Source organism: Spermophilus citellus, assembly GCF_964194105.1.
Source record: "Spermophilus citellus genome assembly, chromosome: 11".
In the NCBI taxonomy this organism is placed as follows: Eukaryota; Metazoa; Chordata; class Mammalia; order Rodentia; family Sciuridae; genus Spermophilus; species Spermophilus citellus.
In genome coordinates, this window is record NC_138192.1 from 107,730,870 (window position 1) to 107,755,749 (window position 24,880).

At 36.8% G+C, this 24,880-nt stretch overlaps 1 protein-coding gene across 1 annotated transcript; it reads left to right on the forward strand.

Annotated features, from left to right (window-relative positions):
• Positions 1-566: 566 nt before the first annotated feature.
• Positions 567-24,427, forward strand: CPO (carboxypeptidase O; the record flags this gene model as incomplete). The annotated part of the gene is made up of 9 exons (XM_081261741.1): positions 567-634; positions 9,959-10,058; positions 11,041-11,142; positions 13,415-13,519; positions 14,638-14,748; positions 15,890-15,980; positions 17,132-17,334; positions 23,277-23,361; positions 24,165-24,427. The coding sequence occupies 9 exons, from the start codon at positions 567-569 to the stop codon at positions 24,425-24,427; spliced, it is 1,128 nt and encodes a 375-aa protein (XP_081117867.1).
• Between the last annotated feature and the right edge of the window lie 453 nt (positions 24,428-24,880).

Here is a 24,880-nt window from a genome sequence, read left to right on the forward strand (position 1 = left end):
CCTAAGGAATTTAAACTGTTTTCACTGTTCACATCTGGATAGACCTGGGTTTGCACAAGAAGTGGTCCATCAGAACACGAGAAGGTACTTGATCCTGAACAAGCCTTAGATTGTGAGAAGGAGTGGATTCTGAATAAATGACCATGCCCACCATGACAAGAGTAAAAGACACTCCATCTCCTGGGTCCAGCAGGCCTGCATGGAAGGAGAAGCAGTAGTAGTGGCTCCTGAGCACAGGCCACAGGAATTCTTAGAAACACAGATGGGACTTTATTTGTCCCATATTGGGTTACATAAATGCTGAGGAAATTTACTCTGGGGTCTGGTAGAATCAAGAGCTTGTATAAATTGGCTTCTAGAGGAGAAATGAGATATAAAGTGGTAAAGTGTTTGAGGACATGATGGAGTTAATGAAGCAATTGCTCAATTGTTTCTGCTGAGGCATCCATTGACTGACTTATCTTATCTTGTCTGTGAGCCAAGGTCTTGCTTGATGCATTCTCAGAGACACTGAGTTACTGACCAGAAATAGAGGCCAAGGATTTTCTAGCTCTGTCTGCAGAAGAATGAAGCCACTTCTTGGGACCCTTTACCTTTTGGGGATGCTGGTTCCTAGGGGGCTGGGATATGATAGGTGAGTGTGAAGTGGGAAGAGGGACTTTTATGATTTAGACTGTCTAAATGGAAATTTTTTTTCAAGATCCTGTGCAGTTAGATTATTCCCACTTCTGATGTATGTACACCACCAAAATAACAGTGATTTGGGGGTTCTATCATGGAATATTACTCTAATAATTCTTTACTAAATAAATATCTCACAAACATTTCCTAGAACAATTTATGACAAATACCAATAGCTATCTCATGTTTTATGATTGGAGAGAGGAAATTATAATAAAAATTTTACTTCTCCTATTTTCATAGTTTCTCAACTGGTAAATCACATTATTCTAATTATTAAGAAAAGTGTTTAAAATTATCAAATAATTTCACCTGGAATAATTACTGTTAATATTTTGGATAGATAGATACCTAATTATGTTTATGGCACTATTACTGAAATTTTTCAGTTAAATTCCTTTGAAAAGATTTTCCTGTGGTATTTGTAATTAATTTAATAAAACCTTCTGCAATTGCTGTTTTCTCATTAATTTCTGTCTTCTCATTTTTACAAATAATGCCATGCTGAGTAACCAGCTAAATAATTGTTTATTTTCCAAATTTTTATTTTCCTAATATGTTATAAAAAGTGAAATCACTGGGTCAAAGTGAAAAATATCCACTATTGACTTTCTTTGTACTTTGTTGATTTTAATCAGGTGAAATACTTTGTCTTATTATTACTCAGTTTTTTAAACTCTATTTGCCATTCATGTCATTTGCCCATTTTGGGTGCTTTGCCTATTCTTAAGGGATCATAACTTCTCTAAATATATAACAAATGTTAATCTCTCTCTCTCTCTCTCTCTCTCTTTCTCTCTCTCTCTCTGTGTGTGTGTGTGTGTGTGTGTGTGTAGTTTCATTAATAAAGTATATTTTCCCTTATTCATACATAGCTCATTGTTTCCCTCCTTTGCCATATTTCATGAACTATGTGTGGTTCATGAACTATCCATGGTTCATGATTAAAGTAATCTTGCAACAAACTTGTTCTCACAGAGCAGGGAAACCCACCCTGAGTTTTGCCCCACATGGGTGACCTCAGACAGACCGATTTAGAATATATATAAAGAGAGTTCAGGATGTATGTGAGGCCCAAAACCTGTATACACATTTCTGTCTCAGTTCTTACATTAGTTGACTTGCTTTCATATATGTAGTGCATTTACCTTCCTTTTTGAGACTCTTTATCCATCATTCGAGACCAAGACTCTTATTTCTTTCACAAGGAAAATATGAAAAAATTAGCCTGCTTAAAGATATCAAGAACCTTAAAACATACATCTCTTCATGTAATGTCCCTATGTCTGGAAATCTATACTGAGGAAATCAACTAAAATATGGAAAGAGTTTTACACATGGAGATGCAGCTTTATTTTAATATAAAGATTATAGTATTTGAAAATTACCTAAATGTCCCATATAATGGTTATATAAATGCTGATGTATGATATATGACAATGAAATATTATTCATTCCACTCAAAAATAATATTTAAAAAATTAATAGCATGAGAAAATTTATGTTTTATGCTGAAGAAAAGATATAAGTACAAAATAAAATTAAATACTTAAAAATATATGCCAAAATGGTAATTATTATTTTAGGTAATTTTTCCCCTTTCTTCCACTAATTTTTACTTTGAAATATTACATAATGAACATACATAATACTTTCATTTAAAGAAAAATATTGGCATGTCCAAGTCAATTAGCGATTAGGCTCAGGCAGAAGAACATAGAACACAGGGTGTCCACTGGACAACTCCTCTGATTGCATTCAGTGAAGATATTTCAAATATTTTTTACTTTGTCCTTATTGAGTATTTTTATTTTTGTTATTATTTGCTGATATAAAATAATCTTCACCTTCATGTTACTTTTACCAACTCAAAACCTATAGGTATACTGCAAGTTTCAAAACTCTCTATTCACTACAATATATACAATGGTAGTCTAAAACTAATAGATATTACAAGCTTATACTTGTTTATATATATTTCATACTTCCCCTAAAAAGTCTGCATCTATAAAATCATTTTGGATTTAACCATATGAATCAAATAGCTTGAAAATGTTTGACCTCTTTGACAAGGGAATAATCAGAAATGAGAATAAATATTTATACAAGAAGTTATTAGCTGCATAATTATTTATAATGACTACTCCCCCAAAAGAAATAGTTTAATCTAGCACAGAGAAAATATTGAAATAAATGATACTATATATTAATTGTAAAATATTATGCAGTTATTAAAAATAATGCTTAAAAAGAGTTTAAATTGGTTCAAGGAAATGTCTCTGGTAAGAAATGGAATTAAAAACAGTAAATTCAAAATCATACAAAGAGATCTAACTTGCTATAAATGTATGCAAGACTGAAAGGAAATACGTCAAAATATCAACAGGGATTCACTCGAGGATGTGGAATTATTGAGATTATTCCTTTCTTCCTTTATCTATTTTTCTACTATTATTTATAACATATACTTAAAGTATGTTAAATTTGTAAGCAGGAAAGTAAAAATTGGAAAGATATTGCTACATGAAATATTCATATGACTGTTTCTTCACTAAGTATTTAAAACACAAAATTTGCCTCAATATTCATTATTTTCAGCCTCTTTATAAATTCCACTGAAAATTTTATTCAAGCAATCTTTGATCTGTAGCATTTATTAATAATGCACCCCAAAGGATCATTTTCTCTGTTAAACATTTTATGAATTTCTGTTCAAAAAGAATAAAACAAAGTACAATAATCTTTTCATTTGCTTGGTGAGAAGAGACTAGTGATAATTTGCTTTTTCTTCTCCTTCCTACATGTATTATGCATTAGCCGAGAAATTGCCTAGAAACAGGGAACAGCCTTTGTAAGTAAATGGCTTAAACATTCACTTGAACTAAGTATTAGAGTTTCTGGGGTTTAAGTATTGTTTTAGTTTCAAATAAAAATGATAAGCACTTTTAATATTAGTGGTTTTCACCCAAATCCCAGCCTGTTATGTTTCTGGCATATTCGATGGACCCAGTCATTCAAAGCTGAGTTTAGAAAACAGCACACTCACATATCATGAATATTAGCTGGGGACAGCCAAACGTTGGTGCTTGAGGGCTTCCCCTGCTTTAATTTATTCCACTCTGTGTTGTGACATTTCCAGGGGATCTCAGCCCACTTGAAACAAAAATCCTGCAAGTGTAATCCTGCTTTTTAGTGTATCATTAGCTTTCCCTATCTGTGGATTTCACATATACCAATACAGCCAACTACAGATTGAAAATATTTGGGAAAACAATTGTGTCTATTTGCAGACTTCTTTTCTTATTATAATTCCCCAAACAACGCGGTATAAAAATTGTCTATACAGCATTAGGTATTATAAGTAATCTAGAAATTACTCAAAGTATACACAGGAGGATGTTTGTAAGTATTATGCAAATACCACAACATTTGATCTAAGGGACTTGAACATCTTAGGGCAGGGGGTGCTCCTGGGGAACCAAGGGAAGACTACACTCCCTTTACCACTCCACTGAGCAGATAACCATGATAAGACAAACCCCAGACGATTGCTCAACTCTGTGAAGGAACCAAGAACAGCTACCACCCTCGTAAGCAGCACTGCTGTGCAAGTGTCTCCAGGGACCTTGTTTCCTGGAAAGAATGACAGGCAGAACAACCAGGGTGAGGAACCAGGTTCGAGAAGAGGCTAGAAAGATGGCATTCATTTGCTTCATTTCCTCTTCTCCCCATTCTGAAAAGGGTTAAAAGTATTTTCTAGTGACATCTAAACAGGGATACTTATTGTTCTCTTTGTAGTTAAAATCAAAAGTAGCCAAATTAGAAATGGGCTAGTAGACATTTCAACTGATATTTTAGGGTGTAATACAAAGTAGTTGAGCCTATGTATTAAAGTCTTAAGAAAAAAAGAACATAAAATGATAGTATTCGCAGTCAAGATCAAAAGGTTGTTATTAAAGTTAAATGAGTCATATAGACAGATATATAGATATAGATACATAGATATCAAGTTCTGAAAACAGTTCTAGTAAAATGTTGGTGGTTGTTGTTATTGGCTAAGCCTGAGCTTGGAATTCTCCCTTTCCTGACTTTTATATACCTTGAGCAACACTTAATTGTTAATCAGGTACTTGTTTATTACATCTCCTATCTTGTTATTTAAGAGCTAAATTAGTTTTGCTTTTCAAAGTAGATTTTAAAATGCAAGAAAGAAATCTTCTATTACTACTACTAATTACTACTTTCATATAAAGTAATAAGAAGACATACCCATTGGTCGTTGAATAGATAAATTGGATGATATAAAGCACTTTGACCAGCACCCTGCATATGGTGCTCAGTAAGAGTTAACTAATGTTATTGTAAAGTATATTTTCTGATTAGTTAATAGACATAAAATGTGCATTTAAATTACATTTAATTATAATTGAATTTTTATAAATTTGAAACACACTAGGGGGTATATGTATTCTTCCTTCCAAAATGATATCTTTTAGAACAATCAGTGTCAACATATTACTTGAACCTATACATATATGTGTGTGTGTGAATAATAAACATTAGAAATGAATCTATGAATAATATGAATAAGCACTTTGCTCCTCAACTATTACAATTTAAATAATATTTGTTTCTTTAAATCTTTTAAAATTTATTTTCATTGTTTTAGCTAATCATTTAGATAATCCAATATCTTGATATTTTCACTTGGGAAAGCTAAATATTCATTCAACAGTGTAATTAAACATTTACAATTTTGAGGACAAAGAGCTTCTGTTAAATTCAAATTATTATTTTAAGTATTATTAATAATTAAGAATAATTAATGCAACTCCAAGTTTAAAGTTATGAAATTCTGTGAAGAAATCAATTTCCATTAGAGTAGTTAGTTGTGGTACATACTACTAAATGAACTAGGTAAAAAAATTAAAATATAATTTATCTATTTGTTGGACTTAGATAATGGTTAGAATTTGTGTTTCAGTTAATTATATCAAAATATTTTGTAGCTTGGCATAGTTTAAGAATAATACTAATTAGATGGCTAAATTATTCTTAGTAAAATTTTTATTTTTAATAGCATCGCATCTAAATGTGTTTTTTGCTTTGTTTTGAATTATTGTGTTTTAAAATTTATAAGTAATTGATTTCATAGAAATTTTGTGTTAATTGTTAAACATGGATTAATTTATTTCATCCCTATAAGAATCCTTTGAGAAGATGCTGTTATTTTCTCATTTTACAAATAAAGAAATGAAAACTTAGAGATAAAGAAGGGACAATACCATAAAAGTTTCTCCTTTTTTGATAGTGGAAAAACAGATAAACGTTATTGAAATATTAGCTCATTAGATCTCTGACACATTCTCTTGCAATTCAGGATAATGTACAAAAGTTTGCATCACAGCATCATCAAAAACTCATACCCCTGTTCCCTTGCCATAGTAATCATTTACTGGGCAAATGAATTAACAGTATGCTTTTACAATGAAATCATAACCCAATTTCTTGCTTAAACAAAGCTTTTTGGCTAGTATCTAAAACATTCATCAAATGTTTGTGTGGTTTAGAGAGAGACTAATAGTTGTATGACTTACTGGCTCTGTGACTCTTTGCAAGTGACTTAATTTCTCCTGGTCTTACTTGTAGAATCTAAATAATAACACTTCAGAGGGCTGTACGAATTTTTAATGCAATATCTGGTACAGAGGAGGAACTGTGTGGTCTTATTAAACTGCTAAAAGATAAATCACAAGTAGATAGTTGGAACAAGCCTAAATCTATTAAAGACAATGAATATATGATCAATAACCCTCTCAAACAGAAAGCATCGCAGAAAGTATCACATCCAGATGGGTACACTGGTGAATTCTCCCAAATATTTAAAGAAGAAGTTATACCAATTCTCTATAATCCCTTTAGAAGTTAGAAGCCCAAAGAATACTTCCTAATCCATTCTATGAGACCAGAAATACCCTAAAACCAAAATCAGACAAAGACATTATAAGGAAAGAAAACTACAGAACAAAATCCCTCATAAACATAGATATAAACACAATATTGGAAAATTCAATATAGTTATATATAAAAAGAATTACATACCATGACCAAATGGAATTTATCCCAGTTATGCAAGTCTGCTTCAACATTCAAAAATCAATTAATGTTATCCACTACAACTACAGGCTAACGAAAGAAAATCACATGATCATATTGATAGATGTAGAAAAAGTATTTGACAAGATCTGATACTCATTTATGATATAAAAAGAACAACTTCAACTAGCACCCTAAGAGAACATATTTACTCATAGTATATAATTAAGAACATAATAAATACATAGAGAACATAAAAACCCTGTAGCGAATATCATAATTAATGGTGAAAAATTAGAAGGGTGCCCATTAAGATCAGTCAAAAAAAGAATACTTGTCCTCACAAATGTTTTTCAACATTCTGATGGAAGGCCTTAGCTAATGAAATAAGACAAGAAAAAGAAATAAAAGGTATACATATTAGGAAGGAAGAAATAAAACTGTTCTTGTTTGCAAATGACATGATTGTGTGTGTAGAAAATCAGAATCAGGAACCAAAACAACTCCCAATACAAATAAATGATTATAGCAAAGTTGTTGGGATGAGGTTAAAATAGGAAAATCAATTGATTTCCTATGTACTAAGCAATGAATAGGTAATTTTAAATAAAAAGAAAACATGTTATCATTTATGTTAATACCTGCCAACTGAAATGCTTAGGCATAAATCTAGTAAACCCAGCATACCCATAAAATTCTTATGAAACAAATCAGAGAAGAACCAAATACATAGAGGCATATTCTATGCTCATAAATGAGAATATTAAAAATTGTCAAGATGTCATTTCTTCACAACTTTATCTATAAAGTCAATGCAATCTCAATCAAAATTCCAGATAGTTATTTTGTGGTTATCAACAAACTGATTCTAGGGCTGGGGTTGTGGTTCAGTGGTAGAGCGCTTGCCTAGATTGTGTGAGGCCCTGGGGTTCGATCCTCAGCACTACATATGAACAAATAAAGTCCATAGACAACTAAAAAATATTTTTAAAAACTGATTCTAAAGTTTATGTGGAGAAATAAAAGTCACAGAATAGCTAACAAATTGTTGAAAGAGAAGAATAAAGTCAGAGAACTGACACTACCTGATTTCCAAACTAAATATGAAGCTATAGTAATCAAGACACTGTAGTATTGGCAAAAGAATTGACAGATCAGTGGAAGAAAACAGGTAACTCAGAAATAGATACACATAAATATAGCCAACTTATCTTTGACAAAGGAGCAAAGATAATACAACAGAGCAAAATATTCAACACACAATACCAGGATAATAACTAGACATCCAGACACAAAAGAGTGAATCACGATATTAATTCAATAATGTATTACAGGCTTAAATGTTAAATGCAAAACCATAAAACTCTAGAAGATAACTTAGGGTAAAACCTAAAATGATTTGGGGTATGGCAATTAAATTATAGATACAACAGAAAAGGCACAATATATGAAAGCTGAGCTTCATTAAAATTAAAAACTTCTACTTTGCAAAAGCAAATGTGAAGACAATGAGAAGACAAGCCATGAACTCAGAGAAAATATTTAGGAAAGGTAGATCTGAGAAAAAACTTGGGTACAAAATATACAAAGAACTCTTAAAACTCATCAATTTTAAAAAATACCAATCAGATTTTAAAAATGGACAAAAAAATCTGAAGAGTTACATTACCAAAGACAATATAGAGATGGTAATTAAATGTATGTAAAAAATGTTTTATATCATCTGTCAATAGAGAATTTCAAATTAAGAAACAATGATATACCATAGCATATCTACTAAAGTGACCCAAATTCCAAACACTGACAATACCAAATGTTACTGAGGATGTGGAGCAACCAGAACTCACATTCATTACTGGTGGGAATGCAAAAGGTTTCAGCAATTTTGGAAGTTAGTTCCTTACAAAACTTAACATACTTTACCCTATGATCCAGAAATTATACTTCTTAGGATTCACTCAAGTGAATAAATGAATCAAAAAATGTCATCACAAAAACCTTCACATGAATGTTTATGACAGCTTTATTAATAGTTGCCAAAAACTTGGAAGCAATCAAGATGCCTTTTGATAGATGAATAGTTAAATAAATTATTGTGCATGCAAGTAAAGGAATATTATACAGACTCAACAAAGAGATGAGTAATCAAGTCATGAGAAGACATGGAGGAAATGTGTATTAGTCATTGAAAAAAAGCCAGTCTGAAAAGGTTACATCTTGTATTCTTCTGACTATATGATATTGTGCAAAAGCTAAACTATGGCAATAGAAAAAAATAAGTACTTGCCAGGGGTTGGGAGAGTGAAAGCTGAATTAGCAGAGCACAGAGAATTTTTAGAGCAGTAAAACTATTCTGCAGGATACTATAATGCTTGATATGTGTCATCAAACATTTGTACAAACCCGTGGAATGTACAAGCATGAACCCAGATATAAACTTTGGACTTTGTGTGATGATGTGTCAGTTTATGTTCATTGGTTGTAACAAATGTGCCACTGTGCTGTTGGAAGCTCATAATGGCAGGAGGTTTTGCATGTGTGAGAAAATGGGGTGAATGGGACCATCTGTACTTTCCACTTAATTTTGCTGTGAACCTAAGAGTGCTCTAAAAATGTTTACTTAAAGAAAAGATAAACCACTGTATAAAGATTAGTTCTCACCATTATATTCAGCACAGTGGTTAATATTACATGCTCTTTAGTCAGACTGTTAAGGTTTAAATCCCAATAACACTTTCCAGGTGATTCAGTTTCTTCATGTCTGAAATAGAGATAATAAGAGTATCTATCTCAGAGTGTTAGAGAGAAGTAAATGAGATTTAAATTGCTTAGAACAGTGCATGTCTCATAAAAAGTTTGAGTTCAATAAATCTTAGCTATTATTTCTTTAACAAATTTAAAAGTGTGTTTTATCTGCACTGTCTTATTGAATCATCCTAGTTTCCCTGCAAGGTTGAAATGATTGTCCTCACCCTATAGATAAAGAAATTACAGCTCAGAGTGGCTAAATCGTTGCCCAAGATCTCACAATTAGTAAATCACAGAGCCAAGATTCAACACTGGTTTTTGTACTTCAAATCCTGTGCACACTGATTTCTGCTACCTTTCTGATCAACTTTCTAACCTTCAGAATATCCTTTGTTTCTTCACTGCTTTTGATCCTGTGTTCTTCCCTTTGCAGATCCTTAGCACAACACAGAAGTCAGGTTGTGGACAAGACAGGGAGTCCGTGGAAGAACCTGGAGACCTATTCCTACAACAAGTACCACCCCATGGAGGAGGTGAGCAAGGACTTTACATGGGGGAGGAGCCGGACGTCATGATTGTTTTAAGGATGCACAAGAGAGGTTTCTTTGTTAATATCCATGTCAAAATAAGGAGTTAGAAACCTCAGTTTACATGTTTGGGGAAGGGCATAACAGGGTTTTTTTCTAATCTTAGAACATAGCAAAAGACATTGTTGGTGCATTAGTCTGCTTTTCATTACTATGATGAAATAGCTGAGGGAGATAGGCTTAACTTTATAAAGAAGAAGTTTATTTTGCTGAAATAAATTTTAAGCCTGAAAAGTCCAAAGAGCATGGTGCAGTTTCTAGTTTAGCTGCATCTGCTCATGGTGGGTGGCAAAGGCAGGATCATATGTGGGAGGAAGACATTACATCATCAAACAGGAAGCTAGAGAGTCTAGGGGTCAGGCTTAGGCTTTTGTCACCATTCATCCCCAAGAGAGTTCCCTCCAGAGAACGGTTTTCCCTTCTTAGGGTAGAGCTCCCAATAACCTAATGACCTCCCACTAGGTCACACCTCTTAAAAGTTCCACATCACCATACTGGGGATCAAGTCTCCAATACACATGAACCCTTGGAGCACAAACAACATCCAAACCACAATCATTGGGATCCATAAAGATGGAAGAAGGACCCACCAGATAAGCTTAACCCGAAATTTCTGGCTTGACTATGTGCCACAGGAAAGCAAATTCTAATGATGGTGAAAAGGTTGTGCTATACATTGTCTCTCAGTGTTCCTGGTGGATTATTAAAGTTGTTAATTCTCAATTACTTATTCATAAAGTTAGTTCAGCAGGGTGTCCTAAGACTTGTAGGCAGAGTAGAGTTTTAGAGAAAAAGAAAGGTGGGAGAGAAATGGTACACAGGTTTGGTTTTCTGTTTTGTTTACAACAGTAAACAAGAGAGCAAAGGTTATCTTAGAGGTAATCAAGGCTCTTCCTATTGATAGCCATGGTCTCCTGGGCTGTTTCAGATCTATCTGTGGATGAGCCAGATCAGTGAGAAGCATGCAGAAGTGGTGACACAGCATCTCCTGGGAATGACATTTGAGAAAAGGCCCATGTATTACCTGAAGGTGAGTGAAAGGGCCAGAAGGGCCTTCCTTGGAGAACCCCTTCTCCATCTGAGGGTCATGTTGACAACTAAGGAAGGGCTCTATCAGAAATGTGGGAGAAGTTAAAAGGAGCAGAGCAGAAAGTCATTTTCCTTTCCACTCCAAACTGGGCTTTTAAAACTCCAAACATATTGATGTGTATGCCTTGATCATGTGGGTGGGGCTAGAGAGGTAGGACTAAAAGCAGCAGGCCCCAGAGGCGGCCGTTCCCCACTCATGCCTCCGCCAGAGCCAGTTCACTTGCCATCTGCATTTTAAATGTTTTCTAAAGTGTTCTCTCTTTTTATTAAAAAAAAAGAGAGAGAGAATTTTTTTTTCATAAAAGTATTTTCTCAAGTTGCAGACAATCTTCATTATTAGTTCTTTCATTTTAAATTTGAAGTTACAAAGATCAAGAGAAGCAAGGTGACTTTTTTAAGGTCCCACAGCTGAATAATTCCACAGCCAGGGGAACAACCAGGTCTCCAGGTTCTGCTGCCCCTTTTGCATGTAACATGGTGAAAACTACTTGGACTAGACAGCCACTCTTCCACAAGGCCAGGACTTCTGGGCTCCCAGTTCGGGACCACTGGTTTTCTATGCTGGCTACACATAATAATAGCCTGGAAACTGCAGAATAATTTGTTGCCTAGGTGACACCTACAGAGATGGGTCCAGGCATGCTTTGAAAGCTCCCCAGGTGATTTCAATCTCTAGCTGAGTTAACAACCACTGCACCCAACCAGTGGTTTTCAAACGGTGGACCTTGCACTCACAGCATCAGCATCACCTGGGAATTGGCTAGAAAAGCATATTCTCAGGATGGATTCTAACCACGTGTGTTTTAATAGTCCCTGCTAATCCTGATGCACACTTGATTTTTAGAACAAGTACCTCAGAGACATTGATATTGCTGGCCAAGTCCACTCTTCAGGTACCTCCACCAAAATAGTCTGTCATTAAGAAATAGTGTTATTTATTTTGCTGCTTTTATACTCCTTGTACAGATAATGTCAATCTACAAAGCAAAACCTCATATGGAGAGTGTCACAACTACTGTGTGTGTGTGTGTGTGTGTGTGTGTGTGTGTATCAGAAATAAAATTTATCCAGGGATGAAGTAGTTGGTGATGTGGAAGAACGGTGCACCTGCCAACCTGATTTTCAATAGACCCTCAACTCTGAACTAAGACAACATGACACAACATCCTTTTCCCAGGGCATGTGATAAAGCATAGAACGAGTATATAATAAGGAGGCAATAAAGGTAAACTTATAATTAACACACATGCTCTGATAAAATAGGGCAATTATTCAAATTAGGAGGTAAATTAGGAGTTGCCCTGGAAGTTTTGAAAAATAGATGAGGTTAAGGAATTTGAATATGATTGGTCCAGCCATGTATTTATCTCAATTTTTAAGTATCTCCTGGAGGGAGAGAGCCTTCACCAGCCCAGCTTCCAGTGATTTTCAATAAAAAGCACTGGTCTAGGCCACTAACAAATGTAAAACAGATATGACTGTTAAAGCATGGGACTATTTACAGCCCTTTCTCCACAAAGGAGAATCCACGATTGCTAGTTTAATTCCTATATGCCCACTCCTCTGAAGAAGGAGGGCATCTTTCTTGCTGAAGTGAACCGGGACTATGTCCAAGAATAACAAACGTGCAGAGAAGAAAGAAGGTTGAGCTGTCTGGGCCTGGAGGAATCTCCAAGCAAAAGGAGAATTCCATTAGTGTTTCAGGAGATTGTGTATTTTGATGTCCTCACAGTTTCAGGAAGGTTAAGATTGGGATTCATTTTAAATCCTTTTGATTCTTTAACATTGTCTCTTGTGAACTTTGCTACTCTGAATGAACTCTATGTATAAAACTGTCATAAGGTTTATAGGAATTTAGCCTTTTGGCTTGTGGCTTTGGGGACTTATATGTTTGTCCATCATTAGGGAATAACTTAGGGTGTGGAGAAGGCCACTTTTTGGGTGGGTGTGCATGGTCCAGAGAAGAACTACCAAGGAAGTCAACAAGCAGGACACAAAGAGTAGCAGGGGGAAGGGTCACATTGTTGGATGACTCCACAAACGATGTTGTCACATTCTTGAAACCAGAGTGCAATAAGAAAGGGAGATGCAGGGGAATGAACATGAACCCTAGTTCATGTTCATGAATGAACCCTAGTTTTTCACCCTGTAACAGTGGCTTACAATAATAAGTGACTATTTGGTAATCGAGCATGGATGCTCCCGCTCCACAGATCAGCCAACCATCCGATAACCCCAAGAAGATCATTTGGATGGACTGTGGAATTCATGCCAGAGAATGGATTGCTCCTGCTTTTTGTCAGTGGTTTGTGAAAGAAGTGAGTGTGTTAAGTTTCTTCCTAATGGTAAAATACTTCTTAAAACACCTATTACTTCTTGGCAACTTAGAATCTATGCTCCTTTCACATGTTAACAATGAAACTCTTCATGAAACTAATCCTTTACCTCAAGTGAAATAGAGTTAGGGGGCTAGGGATACAGCTCAGTTGGTAGAATGCTTGCCTTGCTTGCACAAGGCCCTGGGTTCAATCCACAGCACCACTACCAAAAAAAAAAAAAAAGAAAGAAAGAAAGAAAATAAAATAAAAGAAAGAAAGAGAGTCAATGAGTAGCTTTTCTGAAAAGTTAGTATCCTGATCTCTTTCTAGTACATCCAAAGTCACTTTTATTGGAGGATATACATATTTAACTATAAAAGACAATACATCTTGGGAGTCATAGATGAGTTTGAACCCTGGGTCTGTCTCTTTTAAATAGTATTGGGCAAATTTCCTACACTGGGAACCCTAGTTTTTCACCTGTCAAGGGTGTATGAAATGGCTATTTCATGGGTTTGCCATGTGGATTAAAAGATTTGGCATATGGAAAATACTCAGCACAATGAATTTTTGTATATTATTTATACCCCCTCCTTTAGGGGAGTAAGAAACCTTTAAAAGTAATCTGATACTTTTTGTGTCAGTGTTTTCAGAAACCTAAATATAAATACATATTTATAATTTTATATATTTATGTGATATATAATATTTAAAGTATTACATATAATATTTTCAATTTATTTATATATGTATAGAAATAAAGTAGCCCACAGAAGTACTTCTTGAAATGTGGCCTCCAAACCAAAGCATCAACATCAACTGGGAACTTGGTGAAAATACAAATTCTTGGCTCATCTGAAATTTAGTAAACCAGAAGCTCAGGAGGAGAGGGAGGTAAAAGGAAAGCAGATAAAGCCGGACAATCTATTTTACAAGGTCCTCCAGGTGATTCTGGTGCATGATAAAGTTTGAGAACCACAACTATGAAGAATAAGATAACTAAGGAGGGGTGGGAACTGGAGGGTAGAGGTGTACTATGCAGTGATAAATTGAAATCCACAGAAAATCGTGAGGAAAAAAACTTCTTAGAATCAAACGTTTATCTCTTAAATTTCCAGATTCTACAAAACTATAAAGATAATCCAAGAATAAACAGGTTCCTTAGGAATCTGGACTTCTATGTGCTTCCAGTTCTTAACATAGATGGCTACATCTACTCGTGGACAACTGTGAGTACCCGGGGTTGGTCCTGGGATGCGTTCATGAACTAAAGTTCCATTCGGCTCCCTACTGCAACCTCCCCTGTTCTAGCTATAAAAATATGTGGTACCCATGTAAATAAATGAAAACCTCATGGGATAAAAATCAGCTAGACATATTTTAATCAAAGAGTCAAAGTCAATTTTAAGATTGAGCAAACCTACAGCCTTCTTGGAGTTGAAGTCTAGGGTATTTTCTTGGTTTCTGACACCTTCCCAATTTTCTAGTCCAATTTTCTCCTTGACTATCTTCATGATGTTTTTGAATTGCCCATCACCCAGTTAGAATTATATGGATATAAAACTTATGTACCAACCTGTATCTGCCTCAGATCAGTACTGGAGGCTTAAGGAAATAAATGATGTTTAAAAACTAAACAAAGCTATATTTCTCGATGTGATCATTCATGGAAGGGCAAACATCCCATGAGGTCTTTTTGTGGAGTAGATCATAGACAGCTTTGTCCTGACAATGTTTCTAAAGCTTGTCACTCCCTCTTTCTAGAGAGCACTCTTCCTCCCTCTGCTCCCCTCCCGCAAAGTCCCTTGTGTGTGTGTGTGTGTGTGTGGGGGGTGTCTCTGTCTCTGGAACAGACTTTCTTGCCTTTGTGTGAATTGAGTCCCTCCCTCCGAGCTTGGCTGGTGAAACTTGTCTTTCTCTCCATCTCCCCTCATCAGTCATCTGCTTCCAGAAACGTGCAGAGACCATCTCTGATACACCTGGAACAGCCTTTTTCCATCTGTCAAGCTATTTCCCTTTCATCCTGTATTACTCAGCCCTTAAAAATGACTCAGAGACTTGCTCTGAGTAAGTGGGTCACGTCCACAGGCACAGCTGATCTGCTCCAGAGGAAAAAGCCAAACTACTTCCTTCAATTTGATTGTTTACACATTTGAATGCTTTTGGTTGTACAGATGTTTCTATGATTGGGGGTTGCTAGTCTATCTTCCAGACTAAAAATTACATGCATAGGCTTCGCCATGTTAAAAGCAAGTTTTTCCAGATAATCCTAGGAAACATTTTTCACATTCAAGGACCACCTGTCACCACTAACACTGTGATTTATGAAGCCTTGGAATGGCAACATCCTTTTTGGTTCCTCTGTTACAGGATCGTCTTTGGAGGAAATCCCGTTCATCCCACAATAATGGTACATGTTTTGGATCGGATCTCAATCGAAATTTCAATGTGTCCTGGTGTAGTAAGTACATATCTACTGAATGAATTGATGGAGGGGAAAAAGAGGCAAGAAACAAGGAGTGAGGTGAATTACTAAAGATATCATTTTTAAAAATTTTGTACCTCTTTCTGAGCATTCTGTCCAGTTTTATTCCAAGAGTTGACATTATATGTCTATAGTAAGAGTCATTGACACTCATGTACAGGACTCTCTTCAAGTGCAGATAGTTAAACAAGGACAAAGCAGACCTAGATCAGTACAGATATATCTAAAATTCTTCACTTTGTTTGAAGATATTTAGATCATCATAAAGAAAAGAAAACCCAGAGCATTATCCTTGGAGATTATTGTACAGCAGGGAGGTGGCAATAAGCAAAGCAAACATTTTCTTCTCCTTATGGCACTATTATGTTTCCAAATCTCAGTCTGCCCAAAGAATTGGAAGCAGATAGAGGCAGGAATGGTTAAGAGCATCACCACTCACCAGATGGCAAGGGTTAATATTCAGACTTGGCAGCTGAGTGGTCTTGGAAAAAAAAAATCACTTCATCTTTCTGCTTTAATTTTCTCTTATGTAAAATGTGAGTCACCATAATCCCACCTTTATCAGAAGGTCACCATGAGGATTAAATGGGATGCTACATAGGAGAGAGAGGCTGGGTGCAGACCGAGCATGTAAGAGGTGCTCAACTTGATTGAGTTTTATTAATGAGCTTTATTATTGTTAATAAGGAGGACTACTTACATCCTTGCAAAATAGCTCTAATGAGACTTAAGCCAGTAAGACACTGAAGGAGCGACTTAGGCCAAGAAAATTATCAGAATCAGACTTAGGCACTTGGAGACTGATTCCCAAACATTTGTTTCAGGGTTCACCTCAGGTTTAAGTGAAAGATTACCGAAATGCCATTTCATTTTTGCACTCTCTCTCCTGAGCCATGGACTTGGTTTCTAAATCCTAATGTCAGGCCTCCTGCCTTTCTGACTTGCTTCTTGCCTGATTATCCTTGGTGACTACCCAAGCCGACTGATTTACTCGGGATTGACTTAGTCAACCAAGGTCAAGTTTTGATACCACCCACAGATGCTCCAAGCAAGGATGACTTTTTGCCTTCATTCATTTCCAGGCGGAGATCATGAAGGCTTCTTTGTCGTTTCTTGTACTTTCACAGGTATTGGTGCTTCCAAAAACTGCCAAGATTTAACATTTTGTGGGACAGAACCAGTGTCTGAACCAGAGACTAAAGCTGTCTCCAGTTTTGTAGAAAGCAAGAAGGAAGACATTTTGTGCTTCTTGACCATCCACTCTTACGGGCAGCTCATCCTCACTCCATATGGCTACACCAAAAATAAACCAAGTAACCACGAAGAACTGGTAAGTCCACAGCACAGCCCTGAGGTCTCTAGAGAAACCCAAGGAGGCCCTCCGCTTTCCTTTTCCTCGTCTCCTTTTGCAAGGGAGCCTGCAGCCTTCCTCGTCTTCTCTCTGCTCATCCTTATTTTCTTTCTTTCTGTGTTTCGTTCCTTGCCAGATGCCTGCTGAGAAGGCTTTGGGTTAAATGCTGCTTTACCTACATTAATTAACTACCTGTTTCATAAAGTGTCAAGTTGGGAGACATCTTAGGTATTCGCCTATAATATAAATGAGATGATTATGCTAATAATCTGCAGATTTCTGTAAATTCTCTTGAAGCTCCAATCGGCAATTACAGCTCTTGAACCATGCTTTAAAGAACTTGCCAGCTGTTAGTGGAATATGGCATATCTGGAATAACACGGCTAAATAATATCTGCTCTCTTCTCTGCTAAACACAATTCTCTATTTTCTTTTAAACTCTTTCTACATCATTTGCCGGGGAATATCTGTAAGGGGAAGTACCAACAAGAGGCAAGCTGGTGCAGGAAAATTCTTTCGTGTTTTATCCACGTTCCTTTCTGAGGCAGTTTACCCAAGCCCTGGTGGGCAGAACTGCTAAAAAGAAGTGGACTTTTTGCTCTTTTGTAAACCTGAGAACAATAGTCACAAAACAAAGGGAGGGCACATACACAATTGTTGTAATATTTACTATTTTTATTTTTAATTATTTTTTTCAGTTTCTAATTGTGATAAAGTACACTTAATAGAAAATCTACCACCTTAACCGTTTATTAACTGTAGAGACCAGAGTATTCGCAGTGGTGTGCAACTAATTGCCAGAACTTTTTCATCTTGTGTAATTGAAGCCCACTAAACAACAACTCTCTGTTTCCCTCTACTACCAGCCCCTGGCTACTGCCATTCCACTGTCTGTTTCTATGAGTTTGACTATCATAGATTCTTCATATAAATGGAATCATGTAGTATTTGTCTTTTTATAGCTGACTTATTTTATCAGAGTTCATCTGTATTGTAGGATGTTGTCAAAATTTCTTTCTAAGGCCAAATTATATTTCATCATATGTATAGGTCATGTTTTGCTTATCCATTTATCCACCAATGGACACTTAGGTTGCTTCCACTTTTCAGATATTGAAAATAATGCTACTATGAGTATGGGTATGCAAATATCTCTTCAAGACCCTGCTTTTAAATCTTTTGGATATATATCCAGAAGCGCAATTGCCAGATCATATAATTCCAGGTTTAACTTTTTGAGGAAACACTAGATGGTTTTCCATAGCGGCTGCACCATTTTATGTATCCACCAACAATGCATAGAGTTCACTTTCTCCATGTTCTTGCTAATGCTTGTTATTTTCTGTTTAAGAAGCCCCTCATTATGTGCAAATGCTGGAATGGATGTGAGACAGACTTATCTCAGAGGCCTGCTGGTTATGTTATGCTTCCTCACCCTTTCTTACTGGAAGATGACCCATAAAACACAAGATCTGGATACAAAAGGAAAACCCACTACAGATTTTTATTGGAGGGAAACCTTCCACCAGCAGTTTAAAATATCCAGCAATACTCCAGAACCTTTTGTACAATAACTTTTCCTCCCTTGATCCAGGAAAACTTGTATTGCGGTCATTTTGTAGACAGTGGAAGTAACCCACATTTGACTAGATCTTTACTATTTACAAAGGGATTTTACAGCCACTATCTCAGTTGATCCTTATAACAACAAAATAATCTCAGTTTGGAGATGTAGAAACTGAGACCTTGGGATAACTATATTTGCAGACCCCTATAGACAGGAAATGGTGGAGGCCCAGCTGGACTCCCATGACCACCTTGGTGCCATTATTCTTACACTGTCTCTCTCTATTCAGAAAGGGTTCACAACTTTTAGCAGCAATGATAATTTAGAGTCCCAGTCAACTATGTGCCATTTCTTCCTCATCGATAAGCCCTGGAAGTTTCTTCAATAAAGAAATACGCAGAGAAGAGATTTCAGTCAAGAAGCTCAGAAACTTCTACATCCTCAGTTTCTGTGATTTTAGTTGTAGATTTCTACTTTCTCCTTCAAAGGAGTTGTGACAAAGCCAAGGGACTCTCCAAAGACATTATAGATCCTTAATGGGAAGGGGGTCTTCACCAACAGAAAGATCTTTGGTGGGAATGGCTTTTCACCAGCATTTATATACCCCAGTACTTTTCTTCCTTCTCTTTTTGGCTCAGGAAGACAGATACTACATGACTATTTTGCAAGGTCTATATTCAAAGGTTAGAAGGCCTGTGTTACTGACAGGTTATCTGGTTAGATCCCAGTGACAAAGGCTATAGAGTTAGTAAGAAGTCAGGAGAGACTTGGGGCAATCACGCTGACACTAGAGGTGGTAACTCTAAGACAAGAATACTAGCAAATCCTTAGTACTAAACATAGAAATTGGAAAATTCTCTTGTATCTCTTACAGTCCCAGGTGCTGAAGAGTTCACATAAATGTTTAATCTAAGAATTTTCCATAATTCGTTTTTCAGTGTGAAAAATTAGCAATCATGCTTCAACCTTATTGAAGCCACTTAGTGGTGCTTTTATGTTGTCAGGGTAGGTAAGCTTTGAACAAAGACACAGAATCAAGCCAACTGCTCCAAAGAGATTTTCATTTCTAACATTATTTACAATCACCAAAGACTAGCAATTAATCTATCTGTATTTACAAAACCAAAAACTTTTGGAAATCATGGTAAATATTACACTGCATGACAGACATTTTGGCAATCACTATGTAGGGGAAACATTACTATATATAGCTCCTTTTCTAAACTGCTCTGGCAATTAGAATAACTCTAAGAATTCTAATGTTTTACATGCTTCCATTATTTCCACTTTAATTATTTTCATATAAACCTCTTTATAACATCCCAAGCTCTGGTTCTTCCCTGCACATGCCAGGTCCTTAATCATACACCTGCCTGTGAATTCATGCTTACAGGCATTTCTCTAGGCCTGGAGAAGGAGTTGCCCATCAGGCTATAGAGGTCTTTAGAGTGTATATCATGTTCTACTGGCAAAGGAGTTTTTATCATTTTTACCAGGAAATACTTTTAACCTGAGAAGGGCCACAGAGGTATTGAATCTCTGTGGCCTTGCAATACAGCATCAGGAGAGAGAAGTATACTCAGAGCTCCACCCTAGAGACAGAAATTGAAGTCAAAAGTCTGGGGGATTCCACAGCATCTTCTTGGAAATCACCTGATTTATAAGCTGAGGACCATTTCATATTTGTGGGTATACACACACAAACACACACACAAAAATATATATAAACACGCAAACATATATATACATATATATATATATATATATATATATACAAACATATATATACATATATGTATATATATGAAATATATAATATTATATGATATATATTTTTAAATATGATATATGGTATAAATAAATTATATATATATCCCTTATCTGCTTTCCCATAGTAATTACTAATGGAAAATTCTTTTTTTAAAAATAATTTGGAGCTTTAATTCTTTTTTTTTGAGAGAGAGAATTTTAATATTTATTTTTTAGTTTTTTTGGCAGACACAACATCTTTGTTTGTATGTGGTACCGAGGATCGAACCTGGGCCGCACGCATGCCAGGCGAGCGCGCTACCACTTGAGCCACATCCCCAGCCTGGAAAATTCTTTAAAAAAAATAAAGTCCAAAAGTTTTGAGTTTTTTGTCTGTAAAGATGGGGGAGAAGACTATTTCTGGGAAGACTATTTCCTACCCTACAGCCAGGATTTGAGGAAAAGGAACTATAGAGAATAACATAAGGCTGGCAATGGAAAGAAGAAATGATTGTCAGGGGTAAGCTCAGGGTGAGGGGAAGTAAGGAATCATTTGGATTGAAAATGTAGCCTGGGGCTAATCCATGAATCCCAAGTGAAAGGTAAGGCCCACCATGGATCAGATGATATGGAGTTTCATTCAAAGAAACAGGACACACATAGGAATTAAAAATAATTGAAAACAATTTATATCACTGCTAGACAACTCTCAAGGAACTCAGGAAAGATGTCGTTGATAAAAATCACAGCGGTGCTTCCCCAGGCCTCCTGCTCTCCCCTACGTCACACAGCGGCTCCCTGCATTCTTTCCACCCTTCACGGTCATTTCCTTGCTTGCATTTTTCTCCCTAGAGATCTCTTTCTGAGTCTCCCCTCCGTCTTATAAGTTTCTCTTCTTTCTACACTGTAAGCTATTAAACAAGCTTTATACCTTGTAGATCTTCAGCCTTTCCTACCCATTATCTGAGTTTTAGGCAACACAAACCCAGGAGTTGGGGCAGACTCAGAATGATGGGGGAAAGAGAGAGAGAGAGCAGGTGCATGAGCAAAGGTAGAATTCTCAGCGGTGAGTGGAGAAAAGGTAACAACTTTGCAGAGATGCTCAGGTTAACATGTTTTTAAATTTTTCTTTTAATTTAGCCAGACCCAGAAAGTCCCAAGTTCCCAAAGGATGCTGTCCACAGCTGCTGCGTACGACACAGACACACCACCAACAACAACAACACCACCACTGACTGCCTTTTTTATTCTTCCTTTTGAATTTTCCTGGGTTTTTCCTCACTCCACCCAAGTACTCCTCTGTCACATCTTGGCATTCATCTGGGCAGTGCAGAGCCAGGAAAGGAGAGTCAGCATCTCAAACTAGGCCCAGCATTAGTGAGAGTCAGGAGAGCCGACGCATCTATAAGCCCAACTAAAACAATGGTGGATCATAGTACAGGCAGGAGTGACAAGGGATTGGTGGTGTTTTTGTAGAATCTAGAAAAAGTATTGGGATGCACCATTTGGTGGGTGGAATATAACATGGAGGAATCTGGGGTGGGGAATACTTTGAGGGTCTGAGTGAGGACAGATCTATGCAGTAGGATTTATCAGAATGCCAATAAGCACAGCCAATAGACTCAGACCTCAGTAACTGATCTCAGGAAAGGGTCTGCAGGGAATAAGGTTGAGACCTTAGAAATCATATGTTTCTAAGGAATTTCCAGTGAAGTAAGGTGACATGGTGGGTACAGGGACAAATGTGCCTTCCAGCTCAGAAATTTTTATGAGAGATGTCATCAAATATCAATAAAGAAAAATAAGAGGACTCATAAAAGAGGTGTGGACAAAGGGCTGTGGGAGATTTGAAGTGTGGAAAGATGAAATCCAGTTGGGGTGACCAGATAAATCTCTATGGAGAAGTTGGCATCTCAGAAAGCCCTTTGAGGTTGAGTAGAATTTAAACAGATAGAGATCCCAGAGAGAGGGAACATACTGAGGAAAAGTAGAAAGACTGAGGAACCCAGGGGAAATTTGAGTTTGACTATACTCTAGGGTGGACGTCCAGAAGATGGTGTTGGAAAGCTGGGTTAGTGCCATACTGTAGAGGATCTCAAAAACTAGACTAACATTTGTACTTAATTCAGTGAGCAATCTGGAGTTATTAGGAGCTTTTCAGCAAGATCATGATCATGGCTCTACTCATCTGAAAGCCAGGTGGAATAAATTGGGATAAGGATTGATGAGAGAAAGAGAAACTTATTAGAAGAAGCAACAGACCAGTTCAGGTAATGAGCCTGACATATGGTCATGGTACTGGAAATGAAAGTTGGTAACAGAGAGGGAGAGTCAAAGATATTGCAGGATTTTCCGTGTATGTTAAGGAGCATGCAATGCCAGAAATAGTAAAGTCAGAACAGTCTTATTGGTGGGAGAAATGATGAAATTGAAAGTGAGTATTTTAATCTGAGATACCAACAGGCTACCCAGATGTTTATGTTCAATGGGAAGTTGGAAAGATGATCTAAAACTCTACAGATCGATCTGGACAAAATACCAAACGCTTGGATTGTCGGATTTATTTTTAACACCAGATATCTGTCTCTGCATTTCCCACCTACAGATTCAAGTTGGACAGAAGGCAGCAAATGCATTGAAAGCAAAGCATGGAACCAATTATAGAGTTGGATCAAGTGCAGATATTTTATGTAAGTATCTTTTTTTTCCTTCTCAGTAGTATCTAAGGCACAAAAGAAATCAATGGAGTTTGGGTGGTGAGGTGGGCAGGAGAGGAATAGAAGAGCTCCTAGGATCAACAGGGAGTTGTACAAATCAAAATGACCAAGGATAAAAGGGAACCTCTTCAAGTCCAGAATTATACTCTCTAGGGATAAGGTATGAACTAAAGAAAAAAAAAAAAAATACAGTCTCAGACCAGAGACTCTCTGGCTCCAGTTAAAAAGAGCTGGCAAGTTAGAAAGCACAGGAGTTAACAGTATGGATATTGTACACTGACCCTTGGCCAGTTAATTCAATTCCATCAAGCTAAGAAAGCAGAGCAGAATGAGTCCTGGAGAAAGAAACTAAAAGAAAAGAATTTAGTTGCAAAAAGAGGGTATTGCTTCTCCCAGCCCCAACCACCACTTCCTCTGCCCTCTGGCATCCCACCTACGTAATATTGCATCAAGTTTTCTTGTGGGTCATTTTACTTCTGTTCCTACCAGTTCACTCTTGCCTTTTGCTATGAGATTAACTAGACTCTGATTCAGCTAAGAAGCTCCAACCAAACCTCTGCTATGTGCCAGGTGCAGGGCCAGATTATGGGAGCAGACAGGCTAAATAAGACACAGTCCCTGCAGTGTAGGGGCAGCCCATCAGGAGATGGAGAAGACATCTCCAGGAACTCTTAATGAAACCACTCCCTTTTTATATTGACTGAGCTCTTATTCCCTAGGAAATCTGTCCTTTACAAGTGAGATTTCTACTTCTGTCTTCATGTTTTCATTTACAGATCCCACATCAGGGTCTTCAAGAGACTGGGCTCGAGACATCGGGATCCCCTACTCATACACATTTGAGCTGAGGGACAATGGTACCGAGGGGTTTCTTCTGCATGAAGCTCAGATCCAGCCCACCTCTGAGGAGGCCATGGAGGCTGTGCTCTCGATCCTGGATGATGTGTATGCAAAATACTGGCTCTCCAACAGTGCTACAAAGGTGACATCTACCACTGTGTTGCTGAACCTGCTGTGGCTTTTCACATCTCTTCTCTAAGTGCGTCCTTCTCAGGCCTGCTCAGCACCAGTGATGTAGATGTGGTTAGAGGGAAGATGTGTGCAGTTTTAGAGAAACCAAAACTCTAAACTATAAACACCTAATTCATTAAGAACAAACATATTTGCATTTAGTATTATTTTACTGGTAATTAATGTTTATTAATCTATAAGAGTTTGTTATTAGGTTGCTACAATAATGATGCAAACCCCTCTAAAACTCAGCAATGTACACATCTATAGGCCAGCAAGGAAGTGCTACCATCTTGGCTGTGCTCATTATGTGTTTATAGTGACTGCCCAGGCAGCTGGTTGAACTTTGGAAGGCTAACTCTTTCAGCTGGTCTGGGATAGCCTCAGCTGGGACGAGGAACAATAGCTATGTTCGATGTATCTTCTCCTCCAGAAGGTTAGTCCAGGCCTGTCCTCGTGGCTATAGTGAAGGAGAAAGCAA